General features: G+C 61.6%; 2 protein-coding genes and 1 non-coding gene across 3 annotated transcripts; 2 read left to right on the top strand and 1 right to left on the bottom strand.

Annotated features, from left to right (window-relative positions):
- The first annotated feature begins 106 nt into the window (after nt 1–106).
- On the top strand, nt 107–12,229 carry ABCA7 (ATP binding cassette subfamily A member 7). Its single transcript, XM_050715680.1, has 48 exons — nt 107–172; nt 265–358; nt 470–611; nt 692–941; nt 1,298–1,378; nt 1,464–1,689; nt 1,787–1,926; nt 1,995–2,111; nt 2,196–2,375; nt 2,443–2,651; nt 2,737–2,913; nt 3,027–3,249; nt 3,341–3,562; nt 3,691–3,895; nt 3,986–4,102; nt 4,215–4,386; nt 4,575–4,706; nt 4,779–4,918; nt 5,005–5,142; nt 5,327–5,529; nt 5,680–5,734; nt 5,898–6,100; nt 6,229–6,286; nt 6,462–6,539; nt 6,822–6,839; nt 6,977–7,128; nt 7,206–7,330; nt 7,400–7,498; nt 7,600–7,795; nt 7,875–7,969; nt 8,276–8,308; nt 8,401–8,506; nt 8,594–8,668; nt 8,850–9,019; nt 9,086–9,263; nt 9,362–9,477; nt 9,619–9,763; nt 9,846–9,969; nt 10,077–10,206; nt 10,279–10,399; nt 10,543–10,605; nt 10,673–10,779; nt 10,999–11,140; nt 11,210–11,344; nt 11,424–11,527; nt 11,606–11,698; nt 11,776–12,019; nt 12,089–12,229. The coding sequence occupies exons 1-48, from the start codon at nt 107–109 to the stop codon at nt 12,227–12,229; spliced, it is 6,540 nt and encodes a 2,179-aa protein (XP_050571637.1).
- A 256-nt stretch (nt 12,230–12,485) lies between these two features.
- LOC118260078 (U6 spliceosomal RNA) lies at nt 12,486–12,592 on the bottom strand. Its single transcript, XR_004782160.1, has one exon. It is a non-coding gene; the product is annotated as a U6 spliceosomal RNA (small nuclear RNA).
- Nucleotides 12,593–13,182: 590 nt separating this feature from the next.
- On the top strand, nt 13,183–27,080 carry TMEM259 (transmembrane protein 259). The gene is made up of 11 exons (XM_035569993.2): nt 13,183–13,410; nt 16,688–16,954; nt 17,274–17,442; nt 19,625–19,735; nt 21,131–21,253; nt 21,587–21,687; nt 22,621–22,678; nt 23,000–23,083; nt 23,629–23,761; nt 24,179–24,278; nt 25,136–27,080. The coding sequence occupies exons 1-11, from the start codon at nt 13,183–13,185 to the stop codon at nt 25,970–25,972; spliced, it is 2,211 nt and encodes a 736-aa protein (XP_035425886.1). The 3' UTR covers nt 25,973–27,080.
- Nucleotides 27,081–27,780: the final 700 nt, after the last annotated feature.

Genomic DNA, 27,780 nt, shown 5'->3' with positions numbered 1-27,780 from the left:
CCAGGCTGCACCGGGCCCGGAGAGCCCGGGGCTGGGGGATGGGGGCTGCGGCTGGGGGCTGGGGCTGGCGCCCACCCTGCGGCCATCACCCCGCAGGACCCGCGCCATGGCCGTGGGCACCCAGCTGGGGCTGCTGCTCTGGAAGAACCTCGTCCACCGCCGGCGGCAGCGGGTGAGCATCGCCCCCGGCACGGGGCGGGGGGCTCCCGGGGCCGCTGGTTCCGCTGGGGACGGGGGCTCCCCCCCAACCGCGGTGTCCCCCAGGTGCAGCTGGCCATCGAGCTCCTGTGGCCCCTGTTCCTCTTCGTCATCCTGATCGCGGTGCGGCAGTCCCACCCGCCCTTCCAGCAGCACCAGTGTGAGCGTCCCCGGGGGGCACCGGGAGGAGGCGGCGGATGGGGCCGGGGGCTCTCCCCGCTCGGGTGCATGGGTCTGGGGGCACCCGGACCCACGTCCACGCCTGCCGCAGGCCACTTCCCCAACAAGGCGCTGCCCTCGGCGGGGACGCTGCCCTGGCTCCAGGGCATCATCTGCAACGTGAACAACCCCTGCTTCCAGCACCCCACGCCCGGGGAGGCCCCCGGCGTGGTGGGCAACTTCAACGGCTCCATGTGAGCGGGGGGCCGGGGGGCTGGGCGCTGGGCAGGGCTGGGGTCTCCGCTCACCATCACCCCCCCGTGCGTGCCCCCAGCCTCTCCCGCCTGCTCGCCGAGGCCCGCCGGGTCGTGCTCCATGCCGAGAGGCAGCAGCTCCTGCAGCGCTTTGCCCAGCTCCTGCCCGCACTGCAGGGTCTGGGGGCGCTGAGCCCGGCCCCCCCGGCCCGGCCGCTGCGGGACTTCCTAAGGGAGGACGAGACCTTGGCGCACTTCCTCCGCACCAACGCGTCCCTGCCGCCCGCGCTGGTGGAGGAGCTGCTGGGGGCTCGGCTCAACCCGCGCGCTGTGAGTAGCGGCACTGGGATGTGGGGGCCGGGGGGGTCCTTGCGCTGCCTGACCCTGCCCGCCCCCCAGCTCTTCTTCGGGGGTGCCCGCGCCCCGCTGGAGGCCGTGGTCTGCAATGGCTCGGAGCTGGGCACCTTCCTCGAGGGGCGCGATGCCGCTGGCACGCGGCGCCTGCAGCGAGGGCTGTGCGCCCTGCCCGGCCCCACGCTGCGCGCCCTGGGGGCCGCCGTCCTCTCGCAGCTGGACCTGCCCCGGCTGCTGGCGGTGAGTCTGGGCTGGGGGGCGCGGGGCAGGCCCCCCCCCCCCCCCCCCCCAGAGCAGCGATGAGCCCCGCTTCCCGCACCCCCTTCCTGCAGGAGAGGCTGAGCTCGGAGGCAGACGGCGCCGTGGGAGCCCTGGGTCCCTTCCTGCAGGGCGCTGAGTCCCTGCTGCGGGAGGTACCGACCACAGTGCCCCTGGTGCCCCCACATCCCGGCACCCCAGCCTGGGGCTTTGCCCGCAGCCCCCTCCCGCTCTCCCCAGGTCTCCTCCATGGGCAGCGCGGCCGAGCTGCGGCACGAGGTCAGGGCGCTGCGGGCCACCGGCGCCTCGGGCACCTTCGGGGCGCTGTCACGCATCGCCTGCGGGCACCCCGAGGGCGGCGGGCTCAGGGTCCCCTCCCTCAACTGGTACGAGGACAACGACGTCAAGGCCTTCCTGGACCGCGGCGGCTCCGAGCAGGGCGCGGGGGCCCCGGACAATGGCAGCAGTGAGCGGGGCTGCGGCGGGGCTTGGGCAGGGACCCTCGGGGCTGCCTGGGAGTGGGTGGCGGGGGCAGCGTGGGGGCTCAGCGCTGCGCTCCCCAGGTCCCTTCTGCAGGGAGCTGATCCGCAGCCTGGAGGCCACCCCGCTGTCGCAGCTCTTCTGGCGGGGCATCAAGCCCCTCTTTGTGGGCAAGATCCTGTACACGCCGCCCGGCCCCGCCACCGACAGCATCATGGCCGAGGTGAGCGCGGTGCCGTGCTGGGGGGGGTGGCACCTGCCCGGTCCCCCCTGACCCCCTGCCCCGCACAGGTGAACCGCACCTTCCAGGAGCTGGTGGCGCTGCGGGATGCAGCGGGCGCCTGGCGGGAGCTGGGACCCCACATCCGCGCCTTCCTCAACAGCAGCCTGGAGCTGCAGGTCCTGCGGGTGCGTACCCCCAGAGCGGGGGCTGCAGGCAGCTCGGGACCCTGGCCAGGGCTGGGTGCGAGGCCCTGCTCTGACTTTTTGCAGGAGCTGCTGCTGGCACCGGGGACGGCCCCGCTTGTGGATGGGATCCTCAATGGCACCTCCTGGACCGCATCGGCGCTGGCCCGGCTCCTGGCGGGGCCGGCGGCGGGGCCGGGGCTCAGCTGGCACCAGGTGCTGGATGAAGCTGACCAGGTTGTGGGCACGCTGTTGCAGTTCCTGGAGGTGCGTGCCGCCCCGCCGGCCCCGCACACGAGCTGCCCGCGCCCCGCTGAGCCCTGCCTGCCCACAGTGCGTCCGCGTGGACAAGATCGAGGCGGTGGCCACCGAGGAGCAGCTGGTGGCCCGCGCCCTGGAGCTGCTGGAGGAGAGGCAGTTCTGGGCCGCCGTCGTCTTCCAGCCCCCCCTGAGCACCTTGGCCACGGCGCTGCCCCCCCACGTGCGCTACAAGATCCGCATGGACATCGACGATGTCACCAGGACCAACAAGATCAAGGACAGGTCTGGGGACACCCGCCCTGCCCGTGCCTGTGCTCCCCCCGGGGCAGGGGTGTCCCCCCCCTCCCAGCACGCTGCTCTGCCCCAGGTTTTGGGACCCCGGCCCCGCAGCCGACCCCTTCAGCGACCTGCGCTACGTCTGGGGCGGCTTCGTCTACGTCCAGGACCTGGTGGAGCAGGCGGTGGTGCGGGCGCAGACCGGGGCCGCCCCGCGGACGGGGGTCTACGTGCAGCAGATGCCCTACCCCTGCTACGTGGACGACGTGTGAGTGGGTGGCGGGGGCGGCCCCGGCGCCGCGGGACCCCCGAGCCAGCCACCGCTGCGGGGCACGGGGACGAGCGCCCTCAGCACTGTGGGGCCGGTGCCGTCTCCCCCAGGTTCCTGCGGGTGCTGAACCGCTCGCTGCCCCTCTTCATGACGCTGGCCTGGATCTACTCCGTGGCCATGATCATCAAGGGGGTGGTGCACGAGAAGGAGGCGCGACTCAAGGAGACCATGAAGGCCATGGGGCTGAGCAGCGGGATCCTCTGGCTCAGCTGGTTCCTCAGCAGCTTCATCCCCTTCCTCCTCAGCTCTGCCTTCCTCGTCCTCATCCTCAAGGCAGGTTGCGGGGTGGGACGCGGGGGACGGCTGAGTTCTGGGAGCCAGCCCGGGGGGGGCTCCGCAGGCTCCAACCTGCCTCGATTCGCAGCTGGGAAACATCCTGCCCTACAGCGACCCAGCTGTCATCTTCCTCTTCCTCGGCACCTTCTCGGTGGCCACCATCTGCCAGTGCTTCCTCATCAGCACCTTCTTCCTCCGCGCCAACCTGGCCTTGGCCTGCGGCGGCATCATCTACTTCTCCCTCTACCTGCCCTACGTGCTGTGCGTGGCCTGGCGCGACCACGTCACCTTCCCGCTCCGCGTCCTCGTGGTGAGCGGCCCCGGCCGCCTCGTCCCCTGCGCCCCCTTGTCCCCCGGGCGTGCCGGGTGTGGGGTCTGGGGGCTCAGGAGGCCCCGGCTGGGGGCTTTCCACCCACGCTGCCGTTCCTGCCACCGCAGAGCCTGCTGTCACCCGTGGCCTTTGGCTTTGGCTGCGAGTACTTCTCGCTGTACGAGGAGCAGGGGGTGGGCATCCAGTGGCACAACCTGGGCGTCAGCCCGGTGCCAGGAGACCCCTACAGCTTTGCCACGGCCATGGGGCTGCTGCTGCTGGACGCCGGCCTCTACGGGCTGGCCACCTGGTACATCGAGGGTGTCTTCCCCGGTGAGCGCGGAGCCCCCGACTCCTCACAGCCCCCAAGCAGCCCCAGCCCCACTCAGCCCCGCTCAGCCCCGCTGTCCCTGCCCACGTTAGGTCAGTACGGGGTCCCCAAGCCATGGAATTTCCCCTTCCTGAAGAGCTACTGGTTTGGAGAGCCGCCCTCGGCTGGGCACCCCCCGTTTCCCACCGATCCCCTCACTGCACCCCAAGGTGAGCCCCTGCCCGCCCCAGGGCGGTCTGGCTGGGGTGGGAGCCCTGCCATGAGGGGTCCTGCCCCACTGCAAGGGGTCCTGCCGCGCTGTGACCCTCCGGTGGCTCCCAGTGCTGGTGGAGGAGCCGCCTGCCCAGCTCCAGCCCGGGGTCTCCATCCGCAACCTGGTGAAGATTTACCGCAGCAGCAACCACGTGGCCGTCAACGGGCTGAGCCTGGACTTCTACGAGGGCCAGATCACCTCCTTCCTGGGCCACAACGGGGCTGGCAAGACCACCACCATGTGAGCCGGGGCATGAGCGGCTGCGCCACCCACCCCGTGGATGGGAGCTGAGCCCCGGCGCTGGCCCCTTCCCATCCCCTCTGCCCCCCCCGGGTCCCCTCGAGGACGGGCTCGGAGCACCCCGTGTGGGATGGGGCAAGCTGGCCCTGCGCTCTGTCACCCCCCCCGTGCCCCCCACCCCTCTCCAGGTCCATCCTGACCGGCCTCCTGCCCCCCACCTCCGGCACTGCCTATGTCCTGGGCTGGGACATCCGCTGCGACATCGACAGCATCCGCAAAACCATGGGGACGTGCCCGCAGCACAACGTGCTCTTTGACATGTAGGCAGGGCAGGGCAGGGGTTTGGGGGGGCTGGTACAGCGGGGCCCCCCGGTGACCCCCCCGCCCCGCAGCCTGACGGTGGAGGAGCACATCTGGTTCTACGGGCGGCTGAAGGGGCTGGCGGAGGAGCAGGTGAAGGCGGAGATGGAGCAGCTGCTGCGGGACACGGGGCTGCCCCACAAGCGCCGTGAGCAGACCAGGAACCTCTCGGGTGCGTGGGGCAGGGCTGTCCCCCCCCCCCCCGGCGGTGGCACCGTGGCCCCGGCCGTCCCTGACGCCATCCGTGCCGCCCCGCAGGCGGGATGCAGCGGAAGCTCTCGGTGGCCATCGCCTTCGTGGGTGGCTCCAGGGTGGTGGTCCTGGATGAGCCCACGGCCGGCGTCGACCCCTACTCCCGCCGCAGCATCTGGGAGCTGCTGCTCAAGTACCGCAAGGGTGAGGGCAGAGGACGGGGCAGGGGACCCAGCAGGGGACCCCACTTCCCCCTTCATGCACGTGAGCCCCCAGACCCGGAGAAGCAGGAGCAGGGTGCGGGGGGAGCACGCTGCGGAGCAAGGAGATGTGGGGAGATGCTCTTGGCGAGGGGCCCGCGGCCAGCTGCGTGGCTGTGCACCCCCAGGCCGCACCATTATCCTCTCCACGCACTACATGGACGAGGCGGAGCTGCTGGGAGACCGCATCGCCATCATCGCGCAGGGCCGGCTCCGCTGCTGCGGGTCCCCGCTCTTCCTCAAGGCCAGGCTGGGCACCGGCTACTACCTCACCCTGGTGAAGCGGGAGCGGGCTGAGCCCGGTAGCAGCACCCCCAGCGCCCCCAAAAAGGTGGATCCCGTGGCCCCTCCGAGCCAAAAGGGTGCCTGGTGCCTCCCAGCCCGGCTCTCAGGGCCCTGAGCCCTGGGCTTGGGCCGCATCCTGCCGTGCAGCGCTCCACGCTCCGCCTGCCTTTCCCTGCAGAGTAGCAGCGGCTCGGAGCGCAGCAGTGACACCGGGCTGGGCAGCGAGCAGGACAGCGAGGCCAGCACCGTGGGTAGGGTCGCCGTCCTGCCTTGGCACCCGCAATGCACTGAGCACCCCCGGGTGCTCCGTCCCCTGCAGAGACCCTCCCTAGGCTGGGGAGCAGGGCACAGCGCCAGCACCTTGCCCTGCGCACTGGCTCTGTCCCCGGGTCCCAGCCCTCCCGGTCCCCCCAGATGTGCCCCAGCTCTCGGCGCTGATCCAGAAGCTGGTTCTCGGCTCCCGGCTGGTGGAAGACATCGGGCACGAGGTGCTCTTTGTGCTACCCTACAGCGGGGCCAAGGATGGGGCCTTTGGGGAGCTCTTCCAGGAGCTGGATGCCCGCCTGGGCGAGCTGGGCATCTCTGGCTACGGCATCTCAGACACCACGCTGGAGGAGGTACTGCAGGAGCTGCTGGCCGGGGTGCCCACGACACTGGGGTGCCCCCCCCTGCCCAGCGGGATCTGCACTACCGGGGAGGGGGCGCCTGCTGCCGTGCTTGGTGCCAGCCCCTTGCCCTCTCTCAGATCTTTCTGAAGGTGGCCGAGGACACCGAGGTGGATGGTGACAGGACAGGTAAGGCGCGTTGGTGCTTCCTGGAACTGGGCTGCAGGACAGCGGGGTGCAGGTGGGGGGATGCTGGAGTGAGCGCTGCGCCTGTGGGAGCAGGGGGTACCTGCCCAGAGCACCCATGGGTGCAGGGAGATGCCAGAGGTTGGGGCCCCCGTCCCACCCTGATGCTCTGAACCGGTTTTATCAGGCACCAGAACATCACGGCCAGGGAGAGCAGCAGCCAGCAGCGAGGAGGGGGACAGCAGAACGGCCGATGGGGAGCTGGGTAAAAGGGGGGAGCTGGGGCCGTGGGGCCTGGTGGTCCCCGAGCTGCCCAGCCCCTGCTGCTGGGTGCTCCCCCTGCACCCCTACGGCTGGGGCAAGGACCCTGGCATGCGGCCACCAGTGCAGGCAGAGGCGGGTGGAGGATCGGGGGGTTCATCGGCGGATGTACCCAGGCCCCTTCTCCTGGGGTCAGAGAGAGGTCGTGTGTGGGGATCTGGGGTGCAGGGGGTCTGCAATAGCCAACGTGGCTCTAGCCCTGCTTTCCTCTCTCCTTCACGCTGAGCCCAAGGAGCCCGGAGAGGTAGGAGCTGGGGGGCTGGGGGCTCCCCTGCATGCACAGGGATGACCCTGCTAGCAAACTGTGCCCCCCCAGGCCTGGGTTGAGCCCCTGCCCCTCGCTGCTGGGGGCCGGGGCAGGACCCATCTGTACCCTTGCAGCGGAGGAGCCGCAGGAGACGGACCTGCTGCGCGGCGCGGCCGAGGGCGACCGCCGGCTGCGGGGCTGGGCGCTCACCCGCCAGCAGCTCCGCGCCCTCTTCATCAAGCGGCTGCTCCACGCCCGACGCAGCACCCGGGGATTCTTCGCGCAGGTACGGCCGGTGGGAGCCACCCCGACAGGGTGGGAGGGTGTGGAACAAGCCGTGACCCCCCCATCCCGGCCCCACAGATCGTCCTGCCCGCTGTCTTCATCTGCATCGCGCTGCTCTTCAGCCTCATCGTGCCGCCCTTCGGGAAGTACCCACCGCTGCGCCTCGAGCCCTGGATGTACGGGCACCAGTTCACCTTCTTCAGGTGAGAACCCTGTTCCTACACCCCTGACCCCCCCGGCAAGCCACCATCTCACACCTCTGCCCCTTGCAGCGATGACGCCCCAGGGGACCCCGACACGGCTCAGCTGCTGGGCGCCCTCCTGGCCGAGCCGGGCTTCGGCACCAAGTGCATGAAGGAGGCAGCAGAGGCGTGAGTGGGGCACGGGGCTGGGACGGGGCTCGGCCTCAGGACCCCTCGCTTGTGCCAGGCTCCTGATGGGGGTCCCCGTCCCCACGGTGCCCGGTGAGCAGGACGGGGCCGTGCCCACCAGCGTCCCACCCCGACGGCTTCTGGCAGCCCCCGGCCCCCCCGGCCGTGCTGGAAGTGCTGCAGCGTGGGAACTGGACGTGGGCTGAGCCGTCCCCCCCGTGCCAGTGCAGCGGACCGGGGGCGCGCAGGATGCTGCCCGAGTGCCCCCCTGCAGCTGGAGGGCTCCCACCGCCACAGGTAACCCGCGGGTGCTGGCGGTGCTCCGGGGGGGGGGGTGGAGGGGCTGTGTGTCCATCCGTCTGTGTGTCCCTGGCAGGTGCAGAGGGGCACGGGTGACATCCTGCTGAACCTGACGGGCAGGAACATCTCCGACTACCTGGTGAAAACGTACCCCCAGGTCATCCGCCAAGGGTGAGTGCTGGGGACGGAGCTCCCAGCACCCTGTCCTGTGTTCGGGGACACTGTGGGGACAAGCATGGGATGAGGTGGGGAAGATAGGGCAGGGCTTTGGGCCAGGATGTAACCCCAGGGGAAGCAGGGCGGGATGCTGGGGACCAAGCCTAGCCTGGGCTGGCCCTGCCTGTGGGGTGTCCCAGCTGGTGGCAGCGAGGACACCCGGGGATGGAGGAGGACCACGATCCGGCTCGTGGCTGGGCTCTGACACCTTGCTGCAGCCTCTCCTCACTCATGTGTCTTCCCCTGCCTCATTTCTTCCAGGCTAAAAACCAAGAAGTGGGTGAATGAGCAGAGGTGAGGCTGGGGATAGGCTGGGAAGGCGGAGAGGGCGGCCGTGGGCTGCCGGGGGATCGTTTGGAAGCGCCTGGTTCTCCCCGCGTGCCCAGGTACGGCGGCTTTTCCCTGGGCGCTGGCAGCTCCCAGCTCCTGCCGTCGGCAGAGGAGGTGGACAGGGCGGTGCAGGAGCTGCGGGCACTCTTCAACATCACCCAGGTGTGGCCAGGGTCTGCAGCAGGGGTCTGTGCCCACCCTGGGTGGGCTCTGGCACGAGCCTGCTCCTCACCCCTCATCCTGCCCCAGGGCAGCCCTGCGGACCGGCTCCTGGGCAACCTGAGCCGCTTCTTCGAGGGCTTGGACGCTCGCAGGAACATCAAGGTGAGCCCCGGCCACAAAGCCCGAGGGGACCCCGGGGCTGGGAGGCAGCAGGACCCGCGGCACCTGGTCGGGCCCCCCCTCGGCTGGAGCTGGCAGCCAGCAGGAGCGGGCGCTGCGGGCTGGCGGAGGGAAGCTGATGGAGACCTGGCTCCGAGCACCGCTGGGCGCCCTCGGGCCACAGGTCTGGTTCAACAACAAGGGCTGGCACGCCATGGTCTCCTTCCTCAACGTGGCCAGCAACGCGCTGCTGCGGGCACGGCTGCCCGCGGGTGCCGACCCCGCGCTCTACGGCATCACGGCCACCAACCACCCCCTCAACCTCACCAAGGAGCAGCTCTCGGAGGCCGCCCTGTGAGTGCTGGGCCTGGGCTCCTGCGGGGCGCCCCGCCGCCCACTGACCCCGCTGCTCCGCGGCAGGATGGCCACCTCGGTGGATGTGCTGGTCTCCATCTGCGTGATCTTCGCCATGTCCTTCGTGCCGGCCAGCTTCGTGCTCTTCCTCATCGAGGAGCGGGTCAGCAAGGCCAAGCACCTGCAGTTCGTCAGCGGGATGAAGCCCGTCACCTACTGGCTGGGCAACTTCGCCTGGGACATGGTGCGAGACAGGGATGGGGGCAAGGTGGGGCAGGCGTGCAGCTCCCGGGGGGCCAGGCCCCCTTCATCCCCCCCTCCCGGTGTTCTCTGTGCCCACAGTGCAACTACCTGGTCCCCGCGCTGCTGGTCGTCCTCATCTTCCTCTGCTTCCAGCAGAAGGCCTACGTGTCCTCAGCCAACCTGCCCTCCCTGGTCCTGCTGCTGCTGCTCTACGGGTGAAGGGCCGGCGGAGCCTGGCACTGGGGCGAAGCCCACCCGTGGGCCAAACCCTGGGACGGGGCAGGGGGAGCCCTGGGGGCTGGGGAGCGCCCCTGGGGGGGCTGTCGTCCTCAGCCCCTCTTCCTCTGCCCCTCCAGCTGGTCCATCACCCCCCTGATGTACCCGGCCTCCTTCCTCTTCGGCATCCCCAGCACTGCCTACGTGGCCCTGACGTGCATCAACCTCTTCATCGGCATCAACGGCAGCGTGGCCACCTTCGTGCTGGAGCTCTTTGTGGACCAAGTGAGCCCCCAGACCCACCCCGTCCCCCTGGGGCCAGCTGGCACCGCCGGCTCCCCCCACTCCCTTCCTCGCTGCCCCACAGAAGCTCAACGACATCAACCGCATCCTGAAGAAGGTTTTCCTTGTCTTCCCCCACTTCTGCCTGGGCCGAGGCCTCATCGACATGGTGAAGAACCAGGCCATGGCCGATGCCTTCGAGAGGTTCGGTGAGTCTGGGGGCACTGGGGCTGCCCCCCTGCCCAACGCCCCGCCAGCGTGGGCAGCCCTCTGTGGTGTCCCCCCATCCTGCAGCCCCTTTCCCCTCCTCTCGCAGGGGACAAGCGCTTCGTGTCCCCCCTGTCCTGGGACCTGGCAGGGAAGAACATGTTTGCCATGGCTGTTGAGGGCGTCATCTTCTTCCTCTTCACCCTGCTGCTGCAATACCGCTTCTTCCTGCGGCTCAGGTGAGGGCCGACCGGGGGTGGCGGGGGGTGGTTGGGGGGGTCCTGGAAGTGCCCCGCCACTGTCGCCCCCAGGCCCCGGGCTCTGCAGCTGCCCCCGCTGGGGGACGAGGACCAGGACGTGGCCCAGGAGCGGGTGAGGGTGGGCAGTTCCCCGCGGCACGGCGACGTCCTGCTGCTGAAGGACCTGACGAAGGTGTGTGGCTGGGGCTGGACCCTGCCTGTCCCTCGCTGCGGGGCTGGAGCCTCTCTCAGAGCCCCCAGTCCCGCTGGAGGGACGGTGGGACGTGTCCCCTGAGCAGGGGACGCTGTGCCGTGCGGTGACCCCCTCGCCCACAGGTGTACCAGCACCGGCGGGCTCCAGCGGTGGACCGGCTGTGCCTGGCCATCCCGGCCGGGGAGGTGGGTGCTGGCGGCACCGCAGGCTGCGGCAGCGCCGGGGCTGCTGCTGACCCCGCGCCCTCCCCAGTGCTTCGGCCTCCTGGGGGTGAACGGCGCCGGGAAGACGTCCACCTTCAAGATGCTGACGGGGGACACGGAGGTGACGCTGGGGGAGGCCTGGCTGAAAGGGCACAGGTGGGAGCACGCGTGCCTTCGTCCCCTCCACGCCGTGTGCTCACGCTTGCTCTCATCCCGCAGCCTTCTTGCGCTCTTCTTCATGCTCATCCCTGCAGTGTGCTCCTCCCTAGCCCTGCAGCTTGCTCAGCCTTATCGCTCTCCCTGCAGCTTTTTCGCTGTCCCTGCAGCTTGTCCTCTGTCCCCACAGCGAGCTCACCCTGTCCCTCGCCCCCACAGCGTGCTCACCGACCTGCAGTCCGTCCATCAGAACATGGGCTACTGCCCGCAGTTCGACGCCATCACGGACCTGCTCACGGGGCGGGAGCACCTGGAGTTCTACAGCCGCCTGCGTGGCGTGCCGGAGGAGGAGATCCCCAGGGTACGACCCATGCCCCGGCCCCCCCAACCCCCCTGGCCCCCTCCTCAGTCCCTCCGTGCCCTCCTGCAGGTGGCTCAGTGGGGCATCGCCAAGCTGGGGCTGGAGCCACACGCGGACCGGCCGGCGGGCAAATTCAGCGGGGGCAACAAGCGCAAGCTCTCCACAGCTATCGCCCTCATCGGCTGCCCCCCCATCATCTTCCTGGTCAGTGGGGGCAGTGGGGGGGGTCTGGAGCCCCAGGGCAGAATCTGGCCCCTGCCCAGGGCTGACAGCGTTGTTGCAGGATGAGCCCACAACAGGGATGGACCCGGGCGCCCGGCGGTTCTTGTGGGACTGCATCCTCAGCCTGGTCAAGGAGGGCAGGTCCGTGGTGCTCACGTCCCACAGGTGAGACAAGGCGGGTCCTGGGGGGGGGCTGGGGGCACCCACTGCTCCCCCCGGTGCCTCACGCCTCCCTCCTGGCAGCATGGAGGAATGCGAGGCCCTGTGCACCAGGATGGCCATCATGGTCAACGGCCGCTTCCGCTGCCTGGGCAGCATCCAGCACCTCAAGAACAGGTACCGGGGGGCTGAGGGGCCGCCCCCAGCATGGTGTCGGGATGGTCCCTGCAGCACTGTCCCCGTCTCCGCCGCAGGTTTGGGGACGGCTACACGGTGGTGGTGCGGGTGGGAGGCCCCGGGGCCGCGCTGGGGCCGGTGGAGGGCCTGATGCAGCGCTGCCTGCCAGGTGCGGTGCTGCAGGAGCGGCACGGCGGCACGCTGCACTACCGCCTGCCCTCCCGCTCCTGCTCCCTGGCCAGCGTCTTCAGCGTCCTGGCGGCCCACCGAGGCCCCTGCCACATCGAGGACTACTCCGTGTCCCAGACCACCCTCGACCAGGTGATGGTGGCCAGGGGGATGGGGTGGGGGACAGGGGGGCCGCAACGCCTCACCCTTCTGTCCTCGCAGGTCTTCGTGCGCTTTGCCAGGGAGCAGGGCGATGGGGACCCCGAGGGGAATGAGGACCCCAGGCAGGATGCGGCCGCGGTGCCCGGGATGGGGCTGACGGCGTTCCTGGAGGACAACGGCTACCGGGAGAGCGCGGTCTGAGCGGGGCCGGTGTCTGCAGCCCCCTCCCCAGCTCTGGGGTGTCCGGGGCTGCTGGGGGGACCCTGAGCCCCCCAGGCTGGGTGCTGGGCTGGCCCTGGCCCCCCAGCTGTTTTTTTCTGTTCATGCTGCTGTGCAATAGCGAGTTAAATAAATTAAAGAAATCGAATAAATTGAAAAAAAATAATAAATTGAATACGTTGAACGAATTAAATGAGTTTGAATGAATTGGGGTCTGGGACGGCGGATGCCGGGGGCCTAAAATATGGAACGCTTCACGAATTTGCGTGTCATCCTTGCGCAGGGGCCATGCTAATCTTCTCTGTATCGTTCCAATTTTAGTATATGTGCTGCCGAAGCGAGCACGAACGCTGCTGCCGCCGCAACTTCATTTAAAGCCTCATTTATTTACAATTTTAAGGACACAGCGAGTTTCTTTTTCTGTGCTCCTACCCCTTTCCTTATAAAGTCACTCTCCGAGCTCTACCCTGCCTTAATTTTTTTATCCCGGCCTGTTTTTTCCTCATAATTTTTGTCTTTTTGGGGGCTGAGCCCCCTGAATCTCAGGCGGCCGCGCGCGGTGCATGTCGGGAGGGATTAGCTAATTTACATACAGGGGCGGGGCCGGTGGCGGTCCGCCACCGTCCCAGCATGCCCTGCGCCCGGGCCGGCGGGGGGAAGATGGCGGCGGGGCGCTGAGGGGCGGCGGGGCCGTGCGGAGGAGGAAGAGGAGGAGGAGGAAGGCGGCGAGCGGCGGGGGGAGGAAGGAGGAGCGGGGGCCGAGATACCCGTACCGGTACCGGCGCCGCCCATGGCCGCGGAGCCGGCCCGGGCGCCGCCTCCCCGCCGGGCCTGCTCGGGGCCGCGCCGAGGCAGCAGCGGGCGCTGACCGCCGGGGCCGGGCCCTCAGCGGGGGGCGCCCCTCGCCCCCCCCCCCCCCCCCCCCCCGGGCCGCGATGTCCGAGAACAACCAGCCCCACGCCGCGCACCAGCACCCGGCCACCCACGGCGGGGCCGCCGGGGGGAACGGGCGCGGCGTGCGGAACCCCAACGGCAACCAGAACCCGCTGATCAACGTGCGCGACCGCCTCTTCCACGCGCTCTTCTTCAAGATGGCAGTGACCTACGCCCGGCTCTTCCCGCCCGCCTTCCGACGCGTCTTCGAGTTCTTCGTCCTGCTCAAGGTGAGGGGCTCGGCGGGGGCCCGCCTCACCGGCACTGCAAACCCCGCTTCTGCCCCAACCGGCTTATAAACGCATCAAACCCTGCTTCTGCCCCGTCTCCGGAGGTGCCTGGGCCGCCCGAGCCCGGCTGGCGCAGGCCCCTCGTTTGAGCGAGGCGTGAGGAGCTGTAGCGACGCTCGGCGGTGCCCTGGCCATCAGAGCTCTGCTGCGAGCCCTGGAAGTGCAGAGGGAATCGCTGATCCGCTCGATAGGCGAGGGTGGGACAGAGGCGGTGGTGTGGGTGTGGAAGGCTTCTTGGTGGTTCCAGGGGATCGGTCCTTAGGGCGGGTTGCACACACAAGATGCGTGGCTGGTAGCGTGTTGTTGAATCTTGTCTCTTCTGGAAGCGAGCAGCGCACAGCCCCAGCTTGTCACTATTTCTTTTTGGTAGTCAACACTCTCGGTTGTTCCGGGACAGCATCAAACTTCTGCTAAACCGGATAAAAGCCTGCCTGTGGTCTTGTTGATGTGGGTGCAGCTCTGGAGACCTTGCATGTAAATGGGGTGCTGAAGCTGAATTCCTCTGGGGTCTGGAAGTTGGGTCCTTCCCCTTGGGAATCAAGCAGTGACAGGCAAAATGGCCTAATGCTGTCTGGGTGGGAGACAGCCCTTGGGCTAAATACCCCCTGGGGCTGCCAAGGCTCGTCTCACCAGCACCCACTGGAAATCAAGGGTAAGGGGCAGAGGGGAGGAGAGGTAGCTAGGGAAGAACAGCACATCTGCTGTGGGTTTCTAAAATCTGGCCACTTAACACAAGAAAACATTTGGGATGCTGTGTGTCATACTGCACGTAGGCGTCTTCTCCCTGCCCAAGAGCCGTTCAGGTTTTTAACCTCTCTCTCCTTTCTCCCCCCGTTGTGTGACTGCATTCAGGCGGACGGGGAGAGCGGAGCTGGTGCCAGTGGCCAGGCTGGCAGGTGGAGCGAGCGGTCCAGCTGGTAGCAGTTCCTGCTCAGAGCACACCTGAGGAAATAAAAATACTCACAGGGCACCTGCAGAGAGCACTGCCTGCCCCCTCGGGGTCAGAAGCCAGCCCGGCTTTCAGCCTGCTCTCGGCTCCGTGCAGGGAGCAGCAGCGGGAGGCAGGCAGAGGGGAATTCCTGATGCTGCTCCTGGTTTGGCGGCCTCACCGCCGTTCTTCCTGCACCGAGGGAGCTGTTTGGGATTTACCTTCCCTGGCGTCTTCCTGCGCAGCTCCCCTGCAGATGTGACGTTTACCAGTCTGTTTATTCACAGCAAATAGGTCAGGACCGATAGGTAGCAGGGACAGCTCGTTTAATCGAGAGCGAGCGCCTTGATGCGGTTGGAGTGAGCGCACGAAACGCTCCCGTGCTGCTTCCTGTGCCCCTGCTCCTTGGAGCTTTGGGCCGTGAACTTCGGACGGCGTTGGGTAACGTCGTGCTGGATTTATCAGCTTCGCTGCAGGGAGGGAGTTTTATTAGCTCGCTTTGTTTTGCTGTGACCCACGGCTGTTCCACGGCTCAAAGCAAGCCATTTTATTTTAATAACGATACTCTTGCAGTATTGGATGATGCTTTGGGGCTTTATTTCTTCTGGTGCGATAAGCAAGAATTTCCTGTCTGGTTGCGTGTAAGAGGCTCCAGCAGAGACTTGTTTAAAACTCTTTCGAGACATTACAACGTTGGTAAGACAGAAAACCAGCTAATTGCTGGGAATCAGCGCAGAGTGTGTTGAATTAGTGGACGGGAGCCCTCTGTAGCTTTAAACGTGATACGGGAACTGAGAGGTGCCTGCTGGGGATCGCTGACTTTGGCTGATAAATAGGGGCCGAGCTGGAGGGAGCAGGCCCAGGCTGCCTTACAGTAAGTCTGTCGTGTGTCGAGGGTCCGGAGCCCGCAGCAGTCCCGAACACATTCTCCTGGCACATTCTCAACTTTCAGAGCCTGATGCTTCTGCCCCGGGTTTTGTGTTGTCCTGATCTCGCAGCTGGTTGTCTCTTCTTGTGAAATCGGGCAGCCTTCCCCGTGCTTCAACAGGAAATGTTCAACAGGAAGGATTTTGTGCGGAGAGGGGAATGGTCGAAAGCCAGAGAAGGGCGTGGCTGCTTGAAACCCACGGTTACAGTTCTGTTTTTTCAGCATCGGTTGGGACCTTGGCACGCGTTAGCTCCGTTCGGTTGCCTTGCCCGCCGTGCGGTCGTTCTGGGACTGGGTTTGGTTCCCAGGACCTTACGTGGGGCCGGGGCTGGGGCCGCGAGCCGCGCCTGCCAGCAGGATGCGTGCGCTTCGTGCAGGTGTCGGTGGCAGGGCCCCGACCCCGTGAGCAGGCAGGGATGGGTCTTGCTTTTGGTCGGTTTGTTGGTGCCGCGGTGCTGAAACCGCGGCTCTGTTGTGGTGGAGGCTGCGTGAGCCCAGGTAATCGGCAGGTAGTCCTCTGCAGGGCTTAGCCTTTATTTGCAATTCAGAAGTGCTTCTTTCCCTGCTGTGCTCAACATCTGGCCTGGCCGAGCAGAGATTAAACACAGATTTGTCTTAACGTCTTCTAATCTTTCTGCGAGAGCTTCAGTAGCCTTTCCTCACGGCTGCGTTGAGTTAGCAGCAGATCAAAGAAAGTCTCGGGTTTAGTAAAGCGAGCTGTGGGTTGGCCAAGTTTCTTCAAGACAGTGCTTTGGCTCTTTGAAATGAGAGAGAGTTCAGCAGTAAGCCGTGTGGGGTCCGATCCGTACCCACCCGCAGTGCCCCTGGAGCTCGGGAGGAAGCACTTTGTCCCGGTACGCGCAGAGGCGAGGCAGTGGGCGCCGTGCGCGTGGTTTTGTAAGAGGCAGCGCTTCGTGACCCGAGACAGTGCGCATACTCACGCTGCCGACATGCCCCTTGGGTGGCAGCCAGCTAGCGCAGCACCCACAGCACAGTTGCAGTAGCAGAGAAGTTTTGGTCAAAGGCACCTTGGAAACTCTGGCTCCCAGGAACAGCTTTAGGCCTCTCCCAGTGCTTACCTTGGAGAGGGAAGGGCTCAGCGGGTTAAAGAGGCTTCAGAAGGACAGGAAGCACAGAGAGGGTTTTGTCGCTTGTCTGTGGGGCTGGAAAAGTCGCCTGATTCCAGGCTGCCTTGTTCTTTGGTGCGAAGACCACCGGGGTTGGAAAGCATAAAAGCTCTTGTCTACTTGCAAATCCGGGGTCTTTATGGGCAAAGAAGAGACGATCAAAACTGGGGAGCCTGCAAACAGGCAGCGCTGGGTCGGGCTAATGGTGTCTGCTTTGTTTCTTGCCCTGTACAGGCTCTCTTCGTGCTCTTCATCCTGGCTTACATCCACATCGCCTTCTCCCGCTCGCCCATCAACTGCTTGGAGCACGTGCGAGATAAATGGCCGCGCGATGGCATCTTGCGGGTGGAAATACAGCGCAACTCGAGCCGGGCCCCCATCTTCCTGCAGTTCTGCGGTGCTGAGAAGTTCCCAGGAATGGTGGCTGAGCCCACAGCTGAGGACGAGGAGGAGGAAGAGGAGGAAATGACTGTGGATATGTTTGAAAACAGCTCTATCAAGGTAAAGACGCGTTCCCTGTGTACACGGGGGGAGGTGAGTGTTGGTTTGGGGACAAACAGTTTGTTAATGCAGTCTTTGTGAGTATGCCGTGGTCCCTCTGTGTTCCCTCAGTCACTTGGCACAGGGCGTGTTCCCTTGGCTTTTCCTGTACGTCCCAGTTAGCCTCTCCTGTTTTAAGACAGAAACGAAAGCCTGCGAAGCCGGGCTCTCCTGGCTTCCTTCTGGTGGTTGAGGCCGTCGCTGGGGCACAGGGGGAGCACAGAAGGCTGGAGCTGAAGTGACTGCTAACGTGACTTGCCCTGCCACGCTTTTCCAACAGTTTGAGCTGGATATCGAGCCCAAGGTGTTCCTCAAGCCGTCCCGGATGAGCAGCACCGAGGCGCTGGGCCGCAACGAAAGCCAGGAGTTCTCGTTTAGTGAAGCAGCCACTAAAGGTATGCAGCCTCTGCGGGAGACTGTGTCCGAGTTTGAGATGCTAGCCAGAGCAGGTAAAGACAACTTCTGCTGCTATCTGTGCTCCCCCCTTCCCCTGCACCTTCCCTGCGCATCTCATCCTGGCTTTTCTGGGGCTGTGCACAGTAGCCTTAAACGTCCCCAGGCTATCCCCGACGCTTTCACCTGTGGTTACCCGTGTCCCTGCTAACAACAGACCTACAGCAACGTCTTTCCTTTGGCTGGGGGGAGCTGGGAGTTGGGCGGGTGCGTCTGGGTGACAAGGTTTGCTGAAGCCTTTCGGTCTGGCATCGTGTTTCTGCAGCGATCGGTGCCAGATAGCTCAGATGAATGTGAACCTCCCTCTTCTGAGCATTCTGCATTTACTGTCCTCTGGAGACCCGCAGGGATCCAACTGACGGTGCACATTCCTCGCTGCATTAACAGGATTTGGGCTGTATTTTGGGGCCCTGACTCAACACCAGTACCTGGAAGAGCAAACTAATCTGGAAAGCCACCAAGCAGGTTTCAGTAGGTTGCGAGATACAGCCTTGCTGTTCTGCGTCGTTCAGAACGTCGCTGAGGACATCGTCCTGCTTCCTCCCTCCCCTGTTTTGGCGTGACTTGAGCTGCTAATGTTTCCTAAACGCTAGAGGGAGATTCAGTGGCTTTGTTTGGTTTAAAATGGAATTCCAGTGTTAGAAAACTTCTGTTAGGGGACAAAATCTGTTTTAAAAAAAAAAAAGAAACTGTTAAAAGAGAAATATGACATCTGGATTCTCATTTGCCTTTTTCTCCTGCACTCTTGCCCTGGAAATACTGGAATCCTTTGCTCTTCAGCAGTACTGGGTGTTCTAGCAGTGGAGGATTGTGAGGCTGGACGTGGCAATAGCACCGTTCCCTTGGTCTTGCAGAGTTTTGCTTGATGCTGATCCAGAACTAATTAGTCCTGTGTTTAAGGTGATTAAGTCTCCTAAGGCTGGAGAACGTGTAAATATTTTGGGTGCAATACCTTCGTTAACAGTTGCTTAAGTTCCGTAAGAGCCCTGTTGTACAGCGCCGCGTGCACCAACGGGCTGTGCCTTGCTGTGCTGAATGCCCAGTGGGAAACGATCCAGCGACATGGTAGGAGAGAGAATCGTGCCCCTCGTTAATGTAGTTACAAAACTCATCTTTTCAAATGGGTCCTAAAGCCACGAGTGCCTGTCTGCAGTGTATTTCCAGCTTTTCTGTTCTGTAAGTACACCAAGTTCAACGTTTAGACAGAATGTATTGCCATGGAAAAATGCTGTGTGATACCAAGGGAGTAATTCTTTTGTTGGTACTTCAACACTCCCTTTTCATTTGAACTTAAAACTGTTTTTTAATGAAAACTGAAACTGAGACAAAGGCACCAGCCTGCATTTGCTGCCCAAGAAATTGAATCTCTCTCCTAGACAGTCAGGGAAGTTGATCGGGCACTTCTGTCAGTGATGTGTCAGCCTCAGTCGGGTGAGGCAGGCACGCTTCTTTCATTGTTGTATCCTATTAAACGTTTTTGGTGGTGGTGTTTCAGACACCTGACAGCTGCCTCTCCTCGCCTCTCGCGAGATACGCTGTGACAGTTCAGAAGATCGGGGATTAAATTGCTTGGCTCCTACTTAGCAGGAGGCTTTGTCATCTCAGAAATGAGGTAGCAAAAAGCATTAATTTGTAACTGTCCTTAAAAAAAATAAATCAAAAAAACTTCAGACGCTGAAGGCTTTTTTTAATCTGTAGTCGTTCCTGCCTTTAGTTTTTGAGATTTGTAATTGCAGCAGTGACCTCTACCTCTGTATCCAGAGAAGTGCAGTGCCAGTCGTCCTTGCCCTGTTTACTTGGTGCTCAGCAGCTGCAAAGTCTGCTTCCCCGCTGTTTCCTGAGCAGCGAAGAAGGCAGAAAGTGAATGGAGCAAAAATGAGCGGTGTCAGGCATGCCATGGGCAGATTCTGGATGGTGCTCAACACAGCTGAAACCACTGCCTTGAAGCTTTCCCAGCAGCTTCCCATTAAGGACTAATGTCAGGGGAATGGGCTTCGGTTTCAGCAATTCATATCGATTTATTTTAAATTGGTTGAAGAAAGCCTGGAACGTGTTCACAACCGATTCTGTTTTCAAGAACGTGGTAAAATGGGGGGAGGGAGTCCAGAGGTGCTATTTCTTCTTGGCAGCTGTCTGCAAGCCCTGCTGTTGAGTCTCCCTTCCCACCCTCTCTTGTAGTGTGGCCGCAGGAGGAGTACATCGTGGAGTACTCCTTGGAGTATGGCTTTTTGCGCCTGTCCCAGAGCACGCGCCAGCGCCTCAGCATCCCCGTCATGGTGGTGACTTTGGGTGAGTGAGGGAGCCAGCCCGCTCTGGTGCACTGGTGTGTGCGTGTTCCTGCAGATACCTGTCTGCTGGCTCTCGTTGGGAAGTCAGTCATGTCCCGTCTACTCTTCATTAGTCTTGTGGGAACTATTTATAACGGCTGGTGGCGCTCATTTTTCATGTGGGAGAGCTGCTTTATGGAGCCGTTACTGCTGTAGTAGGTGGTGCCCTCCCAAGAGGAGCGCTCTGCAGTGCTGGAGCCTGTTTCTGTCCGTGAGCCTTAATGGTACATCCAGCACAGGTTTCTCACTGAGGAAGGAAAGGCCTGGTGGTACTGAGGGTGCTGTTTCAGTACAGTCCAAGTGGACTGCTTTGTTTTGTGGTTTAGAGCCTTGAAACAGCACAGCCCACGGCCCTTTGAGGCAGAGGCACTGCAGCGTGTAGCAGAGCAGCAGTGCTAGTGCCCAGCGGTGAGAGCTGTTGTGCGTGCGTCAGGGACGGTCCTGAGCAGACCTGCTCAGCACTTTCTCAGCACCCTTCTGTGCCCCTGCCAGCACCGGCAGACCGTTTTCCTGGGACAGCATTCTCTTCTGGCATTTACTCCATTCAGTTCAGAAACATGCTCTCAAACCTCCTCTTGCCTGTGACGTTAATTGATCTGTAATGAGCTGGTGGTGCAGCGATTGGACTAGATTGCGTTACTCGCTCCTAATCAAACTGAAGCACAGCTGGGCTGGAGTACTAAGCAGAGATTCCATACGGTTAATGGGCAGTTTCCATGTTAAATGGTTATTTACTGACCTGGGCTTTCCCGTTCAGCTAGACAAATTCCTTCATAAGTATCCTAGTAATTTACTGAAAAATGGTTTGCTTCTGGGCTTTCATTTCACTTGGATTTGGGGTATTTTTACCAGCTGATCAGTGTTTGTACAGTAGAATGCACTTGGATGTTTTGTACCAGCTTTGTTGGTGCCCAGAGCCGTGGGGAGGTGTTGGTGGGCTCCAGCAGCACCACGCAGAGCCCAGCTGATGGCTGAAAAGCCTCTGCGGTCCCTCTGAGCTTTTCCAGAACTAGTTTCTCTGGGCATTTACTTGGGGGTGAGCCTTTTGTTGCTAGGGATGTACTCTAAGCCCAGGAGGCAAATTCCCTTTGTGTGTGTGCCAATGAGAGTATCACAGCCCTGATGGAATTCTTAAGGCCTGATTGGCACTGGCACTTGGCCAGCGTGGCTGTGTTCGTCTGTGTGACATTTTTCCCTCCCAGTCCTGCCCAGTTTAGTTAGCTGCCAGAGGTTCGAGTGCAGGCACGGGTCTGCTGGCATGTGTGTCCTTTTAAGTGATGAGAAGACCGTGCTTGCCTTCCTCCTCTGTGGTTTAAGATCTGAACAATCTGAATTCTTGTGCGTGTGTTCTGCCTAGATCCTACCAGGGATCAGTGCTTTGGGGACAGATTCAGTCGTCTGTTGCTGGATGAGTTCCTGGGTTATGATGACATCCTGATGTCAAGTGTCAAAGCCTTGGCTGAAAATGAAGAAAACAAAGGTGAGGCTCGGAGGAATCACTTTCAGCAGCTGTGCAGAGCAGGTGGTGTTTTTTCTGTGGACGCATGAATATTGTCCTCTGACTATTGATTAATCTCTGATGCAGATCACTGCGTTACGGAGGGGTGTTATTGTCAAGGACAAAATGAAACAAATGGGAGGGGAGAGACGTCTGCAAATGTGACTTCCTTATTGCACTGCATAATAACGGGGTGCAGCCGCGCAGAGGGGTTGCCTTAGATCTCCTGCATTACATCCTAGTTCTTGAAGTTTGGTCTTGGTTTGTGAGTTGGTTACATTGGGGTTGTGTGGTGGTTTTGCTTTTCTCCCCCAGGTTTCCTTCGCAACGTGGTGTCTGGAGAGCACTACCGCTTTGTCAGCATGTGGATGGCCAGGACTTCCTACCTGGCAGCCTTTGTCATCATGGTCATATTTGTAAGTTGGCAGGAGCTGGGCACTGCCTGGACTCTGAGCTCAGCTGATCAGCATGTGGGTGAGGTTTTATGTCACAGTACAGGCCTGAGCTCGTAGCTGCTTCTAAAGCTAAGCCAATGGAGCATGCAGTTCGCTGTTTTTTTCCCTAATGCGGGTGTTTAGTGTCCAAAAAGTGAAACAAACAGAGGAGCGGAAATAGAATGAAATAATGGCTTTGTTGTCAAAGGGGAGATCCAGATTAGAGTCTCTTAAGTGTAATTAAATGCTCTGGCTGCCAAGACACGGGGATTGCCAAGGCAAATTTGTCCTCAGATTTTTAAGAGTGCGTCCAACTAATGTGCCAGGGCTGGTCAAGGTAGAATCGAGTCTCCTGTGACTACGTGTGTGACCAGGCGATTAAAGAGCAGTATTAGACAAGACCTCAAGTGATAATTGAGCCTGTGTTCATAGTCGTAGATGACTGTCTCGCTTTGTGCCTGACGTTCCATTGATGCAGCTCCTTGTACAACAAAGTCACGGCCAGTGAGAGGAGAAATGGAGAACGCGGGGTGACCTTTGTTGGAGAGGTGCTAGGAGCTGGGAGGAGCGCAGATACAGAATGGGAGCAAACCCCAGTTCCAGTTCTGCTGCTGTTTGGTTTGGCCACTGCTCAAATATTCAAAATATTCAAATATTCAAAATCGGTCTCTTTACAAACAAATTACTTACTATTTCACTGCAGTAATGTAAAGATTAATTGCTGTTTGTGAAGTCCTAATTACTCCTTGGGAAATTGATCTGCATAGCTCTAACTAAGGAACGTGGGATATGCACAGCATTCAGTGCGGTGCTGGGAGTCCAAGCTCACCTGTCTGAGCCTCTGCGGTAGCGTGGTTTTGAAAGAAACCCTGAACCTGTGTGGCTCTAACAGCGGCCTCTGTTCTCACATTTCAGACTCTGTCCGTTTCGATGCTGTTGCGCTACTCACACCATCAGATTTTTGTCTTCATTGGTAAGGATTCACTGAGGGATTTGGGGTGTACTGGACACTGTGCAGCCCGCTCCAGCACGGTGTATTGCGTCTATACCCTGGACTGTTGTGGTTCAGAAGGGTCCTGCATGTAGCTGCGCAGGAACTATATCCCCCATGGATCCCCCTGCACCATGCTTCTTCCGAGGGCTGTTCTGTCCCTTGACAAGTATCAGGGACAGTGGGCGTGGGGCAGTGGACTTCACAACACGTTGCAGAGCTCTGAATGGGGAGTGGTGCGGGGGTGGAGGGCTCCTTGGTCCCACGATCACTTTGTGATATGGTACGTTTTCCTTCTTGCAGTTGACCTGTTACAGATGCTGGAAATGAACATGACAATTGCATTCCCTGCGGCTCCCCTACTCACTGTCATCCTGGCCCTAGTAGGTAAGGATGTGGGCTCACTTCTTGTGTATGTGCAGCAGGTCCCTCTGGGATCTGTAGGAAGTATAATTCCCTGTTCTGACCTGGCCACGGCAGGTGGTCAGCGTGTCTGCTCCTCACAAGGTGGAAGGCTCTGGAATTTGATGGCACAGTGAGCTGCGTTGTCCCTCCGAGTCCCCTGGAACGGCAGTTCATTTGGAAGTCACATAGCCTGAGCCTTTGTCCGTCTTGCACTTTAGTTCATTTCAGATTCCCCCTTCCTGTAACCACAGTCTGTTAGCGCAGTTTGGATTTTAAACAAAGCCACCAAAATCTCTGCAGGCCAGAGCCAGCTGATCCTCTGGCCTGTGTAGTGACTGCAGCCAGCAGTGAGACTTGTTCGACCGCAGCTGTTGCTTTAAACAGAGATGAGTTTGTCCTGCTGTGTTTTTTGCTGTACAGTCATACAGCCCCAGCTCTGGGAGGGATGTAGGATTTTTTCAGGCAGCCCCTTGCTGTACCTGTTTGCCCTGCAACGTGCTGACGTCAGGCACCTCTCTGTCCCGTAGGTATGGAGGCCATTATGTCGGAGTTCTTCAACGACACCACAACTGCGTTTTACATCATCCTTATCGTGTGGCTGGCTGACCAGTATGATGCTATTTGTTGCCACACCAATACGAGTAAGAGGCATTGGCTGAGGTAAGAGGAACTCATTCCCATATTGCACAAACTGACTGCATGTCCTGTTCTCTGGTGGGAGCCTTCTTTAGATCCTTTCCAGTCCTCCCAGAGAGGAGAGCTTCCACTCTTGAGAGCTGTATGTCTCCTTGGGAGCTGCCCTGCATGTCACAGGGTCCAAAGTGCAATTATTTTCCGCTTCAGCTCTCGTGCGTGGAATCACCCCTACCCTTTGCCTGCCCTTTGTTTTGCTTCGTTGAAGACCTGTTCATAGTGAAGCATGAACATATTGATAGTGAACGTGCTAATTACATGTTAACGGGGGTCTGCACAGTCCTGTGCAAAAGGCACCAGCTCAGAGCAGAGTTACGATTAAAAATAAATTCTTGTTTGTCCTGTCCATTGATGTATCCTGGTATCTGCTGCCTTTCTGTGCAGGTTCTTCTATCTGTACCACTTTGCCTTCTATGCTTACCACTACCGATTCAACGGGCAGTACAGCAGCCTGGCTCTCGTCACCTCGTGGCTGTTCATCCAGGTGAGTAGCTGCCATTTCTGCTCACGTTCCTGCAACCAGCTGCATGGGGGCACGTGCCATCGTGGTGAATTCAGTCCTGGTCCCTCAGAGGGCTCTGGCTGCCTGCAGTTTAAACTGTTCCGTTGCTGATTGCTCACGCTGGCTGCGCTGTTAAAAAGCGATGGAAATGAGCTGCAGTTCGGGCTTCATCAAACTCCATGTCAAGCAGAGTTTGAGTAGCAATGTTTGTTTTTATAAGAGGTTAAAATAACCCCTGGTTTGGAAATGGAGCAACGGGAAGAGGTGACTCAAACAGCAGGACTTTTTGGTCTAAAGCTCAAATCCAGCCATGTGACTGACAGCAGGCTGAGTTTTGGAAGGTGTTAGGGAAGGATTTCTGGCCCATCTCTGGAAGAAGTCTCACTGAGAATCTCCCACGCAGAAGCCGAGGAGTGGGTCGTGTCTGTGCACTGCAGGTATTGGCAAGACCACTCCCAAGCTGATGTCTTCAGCGTCCTGGTTCAGGCAGACCTTTTGTGTCTCTCTGGCTGTTGACCTGCCCTCTCGCTGCTGTGAGATGCAGACAGGGAACTGAAGATGGGCCGGAGATAAATGCCTTCACCCTTGTTCTCGCCCCAACAAAGGAAGGGGCGTTGTGCTCCATTACATGTCTTCAGAGCTCTTCAGCTGCTCTCTGACAGCAGCTTGCAGGAGCTGTGGTAGAAGGGATAAATCTCTGCAGAATTTCAGATAAGCTTCTGGACAGAGCAGCCAAATTCTGCAGTCACTGTCTTTACCAGGAGATGAACGAATAGTTTTGCTAGGTAAGGCTAGGCTTGCAGCCTGATGAGTGACTCCTTTCCCTTTGCCTTCTCTAGCATTCAATGATTTACTTCTTCCACCACTACGAGCTGCCGGCTATTCTCCAGCAGATCAGGATCCAGGAGATGCTGCTGCAGAACCAGCAGGTGGGCCAGGGGACGCAGACAACGCTCCAAGACAACCTCAACAACAACACTACCGCTGCCCCGGTTGAGGTGGGGAGCCGTCGGCCCCACCTGGCCGCTGGCCCTTCCGGGGAGGGCAGCGGCCCGGCAGTGCTGACCCCCAGCGAGGCCTCCAGCGTCATCGCCGCGGCCACGGCGGCGTCGGTTGGGAGCGACCTGAACTGGGTCGCTGAGACAGCCGCCATCGTCACGGAGGCCTCGTTTCTCTCCGACCTGAGCTCTACCCTGCTGGAGCCAAACGTGGTGCACGAAGCCATGGCCAACGGGAGCCCTCAGGACGCCGCCGCCTCCAGCCTGGTTGCCCGCATCAGGGTCAGCAGCGACCACCCGGAGACTGCTGTGGGCTCCATCACCATCGAAGTCACTTCGACGGCTGTGGTTGCTGCTGCAGACGTGCCCCCCGCCACAGAGGCGGCGCCCCCCAGCCCGGCGCAGGAGGACGGGGTCTCTGTCCCCAGCCCTTCCCCTCCTGAGCAGACTGAGGCCGCGCGGGGCTCAGACAGCCAAGCGAAACCTGGCAGCAAGAACTGCGCCACAGACAGCGGTGTGGCAGAGACCCCCCCAGCCTCTGAGGAGAACACTGATCAGGACAAACGCTCGGGCCGTGCTCTGGGGGACCGGGGGGAGAGCAGCCCTTGCCCAGCACCAGCGGATAGTACAGCTAGCTCCGGGCCGTGCTCGGAGCCAGACTCAAGGAGCCTGTCTTGAGTCCCTGTTACTGTCCTTCTGGACTGCCGGGAAGGCATCTGGATTTCGTTTGTTACTATTTCTCACTTCACCATCATCCTTAACCCATGAATTCCTCTTAGTGGAGGCAGAGCAGCTGGGACAGAGAAAAGGTGCTGCGGTGAACTCCCCTGGGAAAAGCGCGCGCGTGCTCGTGTACGAGAGGAGAGGCTGGCGCCTGTCGGACTGCTCGGTGCCGGCTGCTCCCTGCAGGGAGGGCGGGAGGCGTGATGGCTCCCAGCGCCTGCAGGGCACCGGGGCCTCGTCCCACCACCGCCGAGGCTGTGGGCGAGCCCCCTGGCTGCGTCCTCCCTGCCGCCAGCTCAGTGTCACAGCTCTTCCTCGCCCCCCGGCTTTGTCCCCTGAGGTTGTGTTTGCAGTCCGGGCATTGCTTGCAGACATGAGCTGATTTGTGACGAACCACGTGTGTGTGTGGCAGCTCTGGTTAGAACAGCAGCTGCGTGTGAGCAGGGAGAGCATCTTCAGCCATGCTTGGGAGAAAACTGGTAAACTTTCCTTCTCTAGGGGAAAAGAAGCTCAACACCTTCCCCTGACTAGAGCTGCTCCCACCAGAGCAAAGCTGGGCAATAACCAAAGCAGAAGCTGCATTTTAGCCCTGTTTTTTTTTTTTTTCCCCTTAAATTTCCCTTGGTCAGTGGGTTTAGGGGGTAGAAGCTGCCATGCGCAGGTTAGAGCATCCCCCCCAGGAAAGAGGCACTTGGCTGTGCTTAGAAGCAGTGGAGAAAACCTCTCAGCCCTTCTGCTGCTGGTGATCTCTGCAAGGCTTCCCTCATTTGGCCCCTCTTCAATGCATGTGGCCAGCATAAAGCAGGAGCTCCTGCCCCGGGCGATTAGCAGTTAATATCCTCTGGGACCTGATCCGTAGCTTCAGCGTCTGTAGAGATGGGGAGGAGGACAGCAGCCCTGGTTCCGTGCAGCTCTGCTTCTGGCACCTGCAGCTGCAGGGGGGTGCGGTTTGTTCTTCAGTGCCTTGTTCCTGCGGAGCGAGCGGCTTTTCGCTGGCTGGGCTGTTGGTGCATGAGAGGGTTTAGCAACGAACCAAAACACTAAAGCTAAGAACTTTCAGCTGATCTTTGGTTTTTTTTTTTTTCCCCCTCCTTCCCCTGGCAGCAGAGGTGATGCTCGGGGCTGTGCCCCAGCCCTGTGCGCACAGCGGGCTGCCTGGTGTGGCGCGCCTGGGGCCGGGGCCGGCTGCTGCCCCCAGGGTGGGTGATGGCGGGGGGGGGGTTGTGCTCCTAGGGAGAGCAGACCTCTTGTAAAAGGGGGGGGGGGGGGGGTGATGCAGGAGAGAGTCACATCTGGGGGGCTGGGAGGGGAGAAAAGCTGTGGGGGGCAGCGGGGCTGCTGCAGAGCATCCCTGGGTCTTGGCCTCGGCTCCCCACGGAGCAGTCGGCGGGTGGCCCCCTCCTGCCCCCCCCCCCCCCCTTCGGTGGCTTCCACCAGTTTCCACGTCAGCACCACGAGGGCTCACAGCCCCCCCCCCCCCCCGCATCTCCCACCCAGATGCCCCCCCCCCCCGTTTTTGTTTCCCTGTTGTCTCAAGGAGCCCTGGGTGTTGCTCTGGGGAAGGGGGGGGGGAGTCCACCGGTGACCAGCGCCAGCCCCCCCCCCCCCCGCAGCCGCCCTTCGGGGACGCGCCGGGCTCCACCGCGTGGGCGTGCAAGAGCAAGGAGAAATCCGCCGGCTTTCGGGGGGGGGGGGGAGGGAGGGGAGGGAGGGAAGCAAACCAAATCATTTGACGAATGAAGAGTAGAGTTCATTCTATTTAA

The sequence above is a fragment of the Cygnus atratus genome, chromosome 26 (genome assembly GCF_013377495.2).
Source record: "Cygnus atratus isolate AKBS03 ecotype Queensland, Australia chromosome 26, CAtr_DNAZoo_HiC_assembly, whole genome shotgun sequence".
NCBI classification, from domain to species: Eukaryota; Metazoa; Chordata; class Aves; order Anseriformes; family Anatidae; genus Cygnus; species Cygnus atratus.
Note: the sequence above shows the minus strand (reverse complement) of the source record. Positions and strands in the feature narration are given on the sequence as shown.

Coding starts and splice junctions, on each gene's coding strand:
- ABCA7 (XM_050715680.1), top strand. CDS start 107: ATGGCCGTGGGCACCCAGCTGGGGCTGCTGCTCTGGAAGAACCTCGTC. Junction 2,914..3,026: donor CCCTGCTACGTGGACGACGT/GTGAGTGGGTGG, acceptor CGTCTCCCCCAG/GTTCCTGCGGGTGCTGAACC. Junction 9,478..9,618: donor CTGCTGCTGCTGCTCTACGG/GTGAAGGGCCGG, acceptor CTGCCCCTCCAG/CTGGTCCATCACCCCCCTGA.
- TMEM259 (XM_035569993.2), top strand. CDS start 13,183: ATGTCCGAGAACAACCAGCCCCACGCCGCGCACCAGCACCCGGCCACC. Junction 22,679..22,999: donor TCAGATTTTTGTCTTCATTG/GTAAGGATTCAC, acceptor TCCTTCTTGCAG/TTGACCTGTTACAGATGCTG. Junction 24,279..25,135: donor CCTCGTGGCTGTTCATCCAG/GTGAGTAGCTGC, acceptor TGCCTTCTCTAG/CATTCAATGATTTACTTCTT.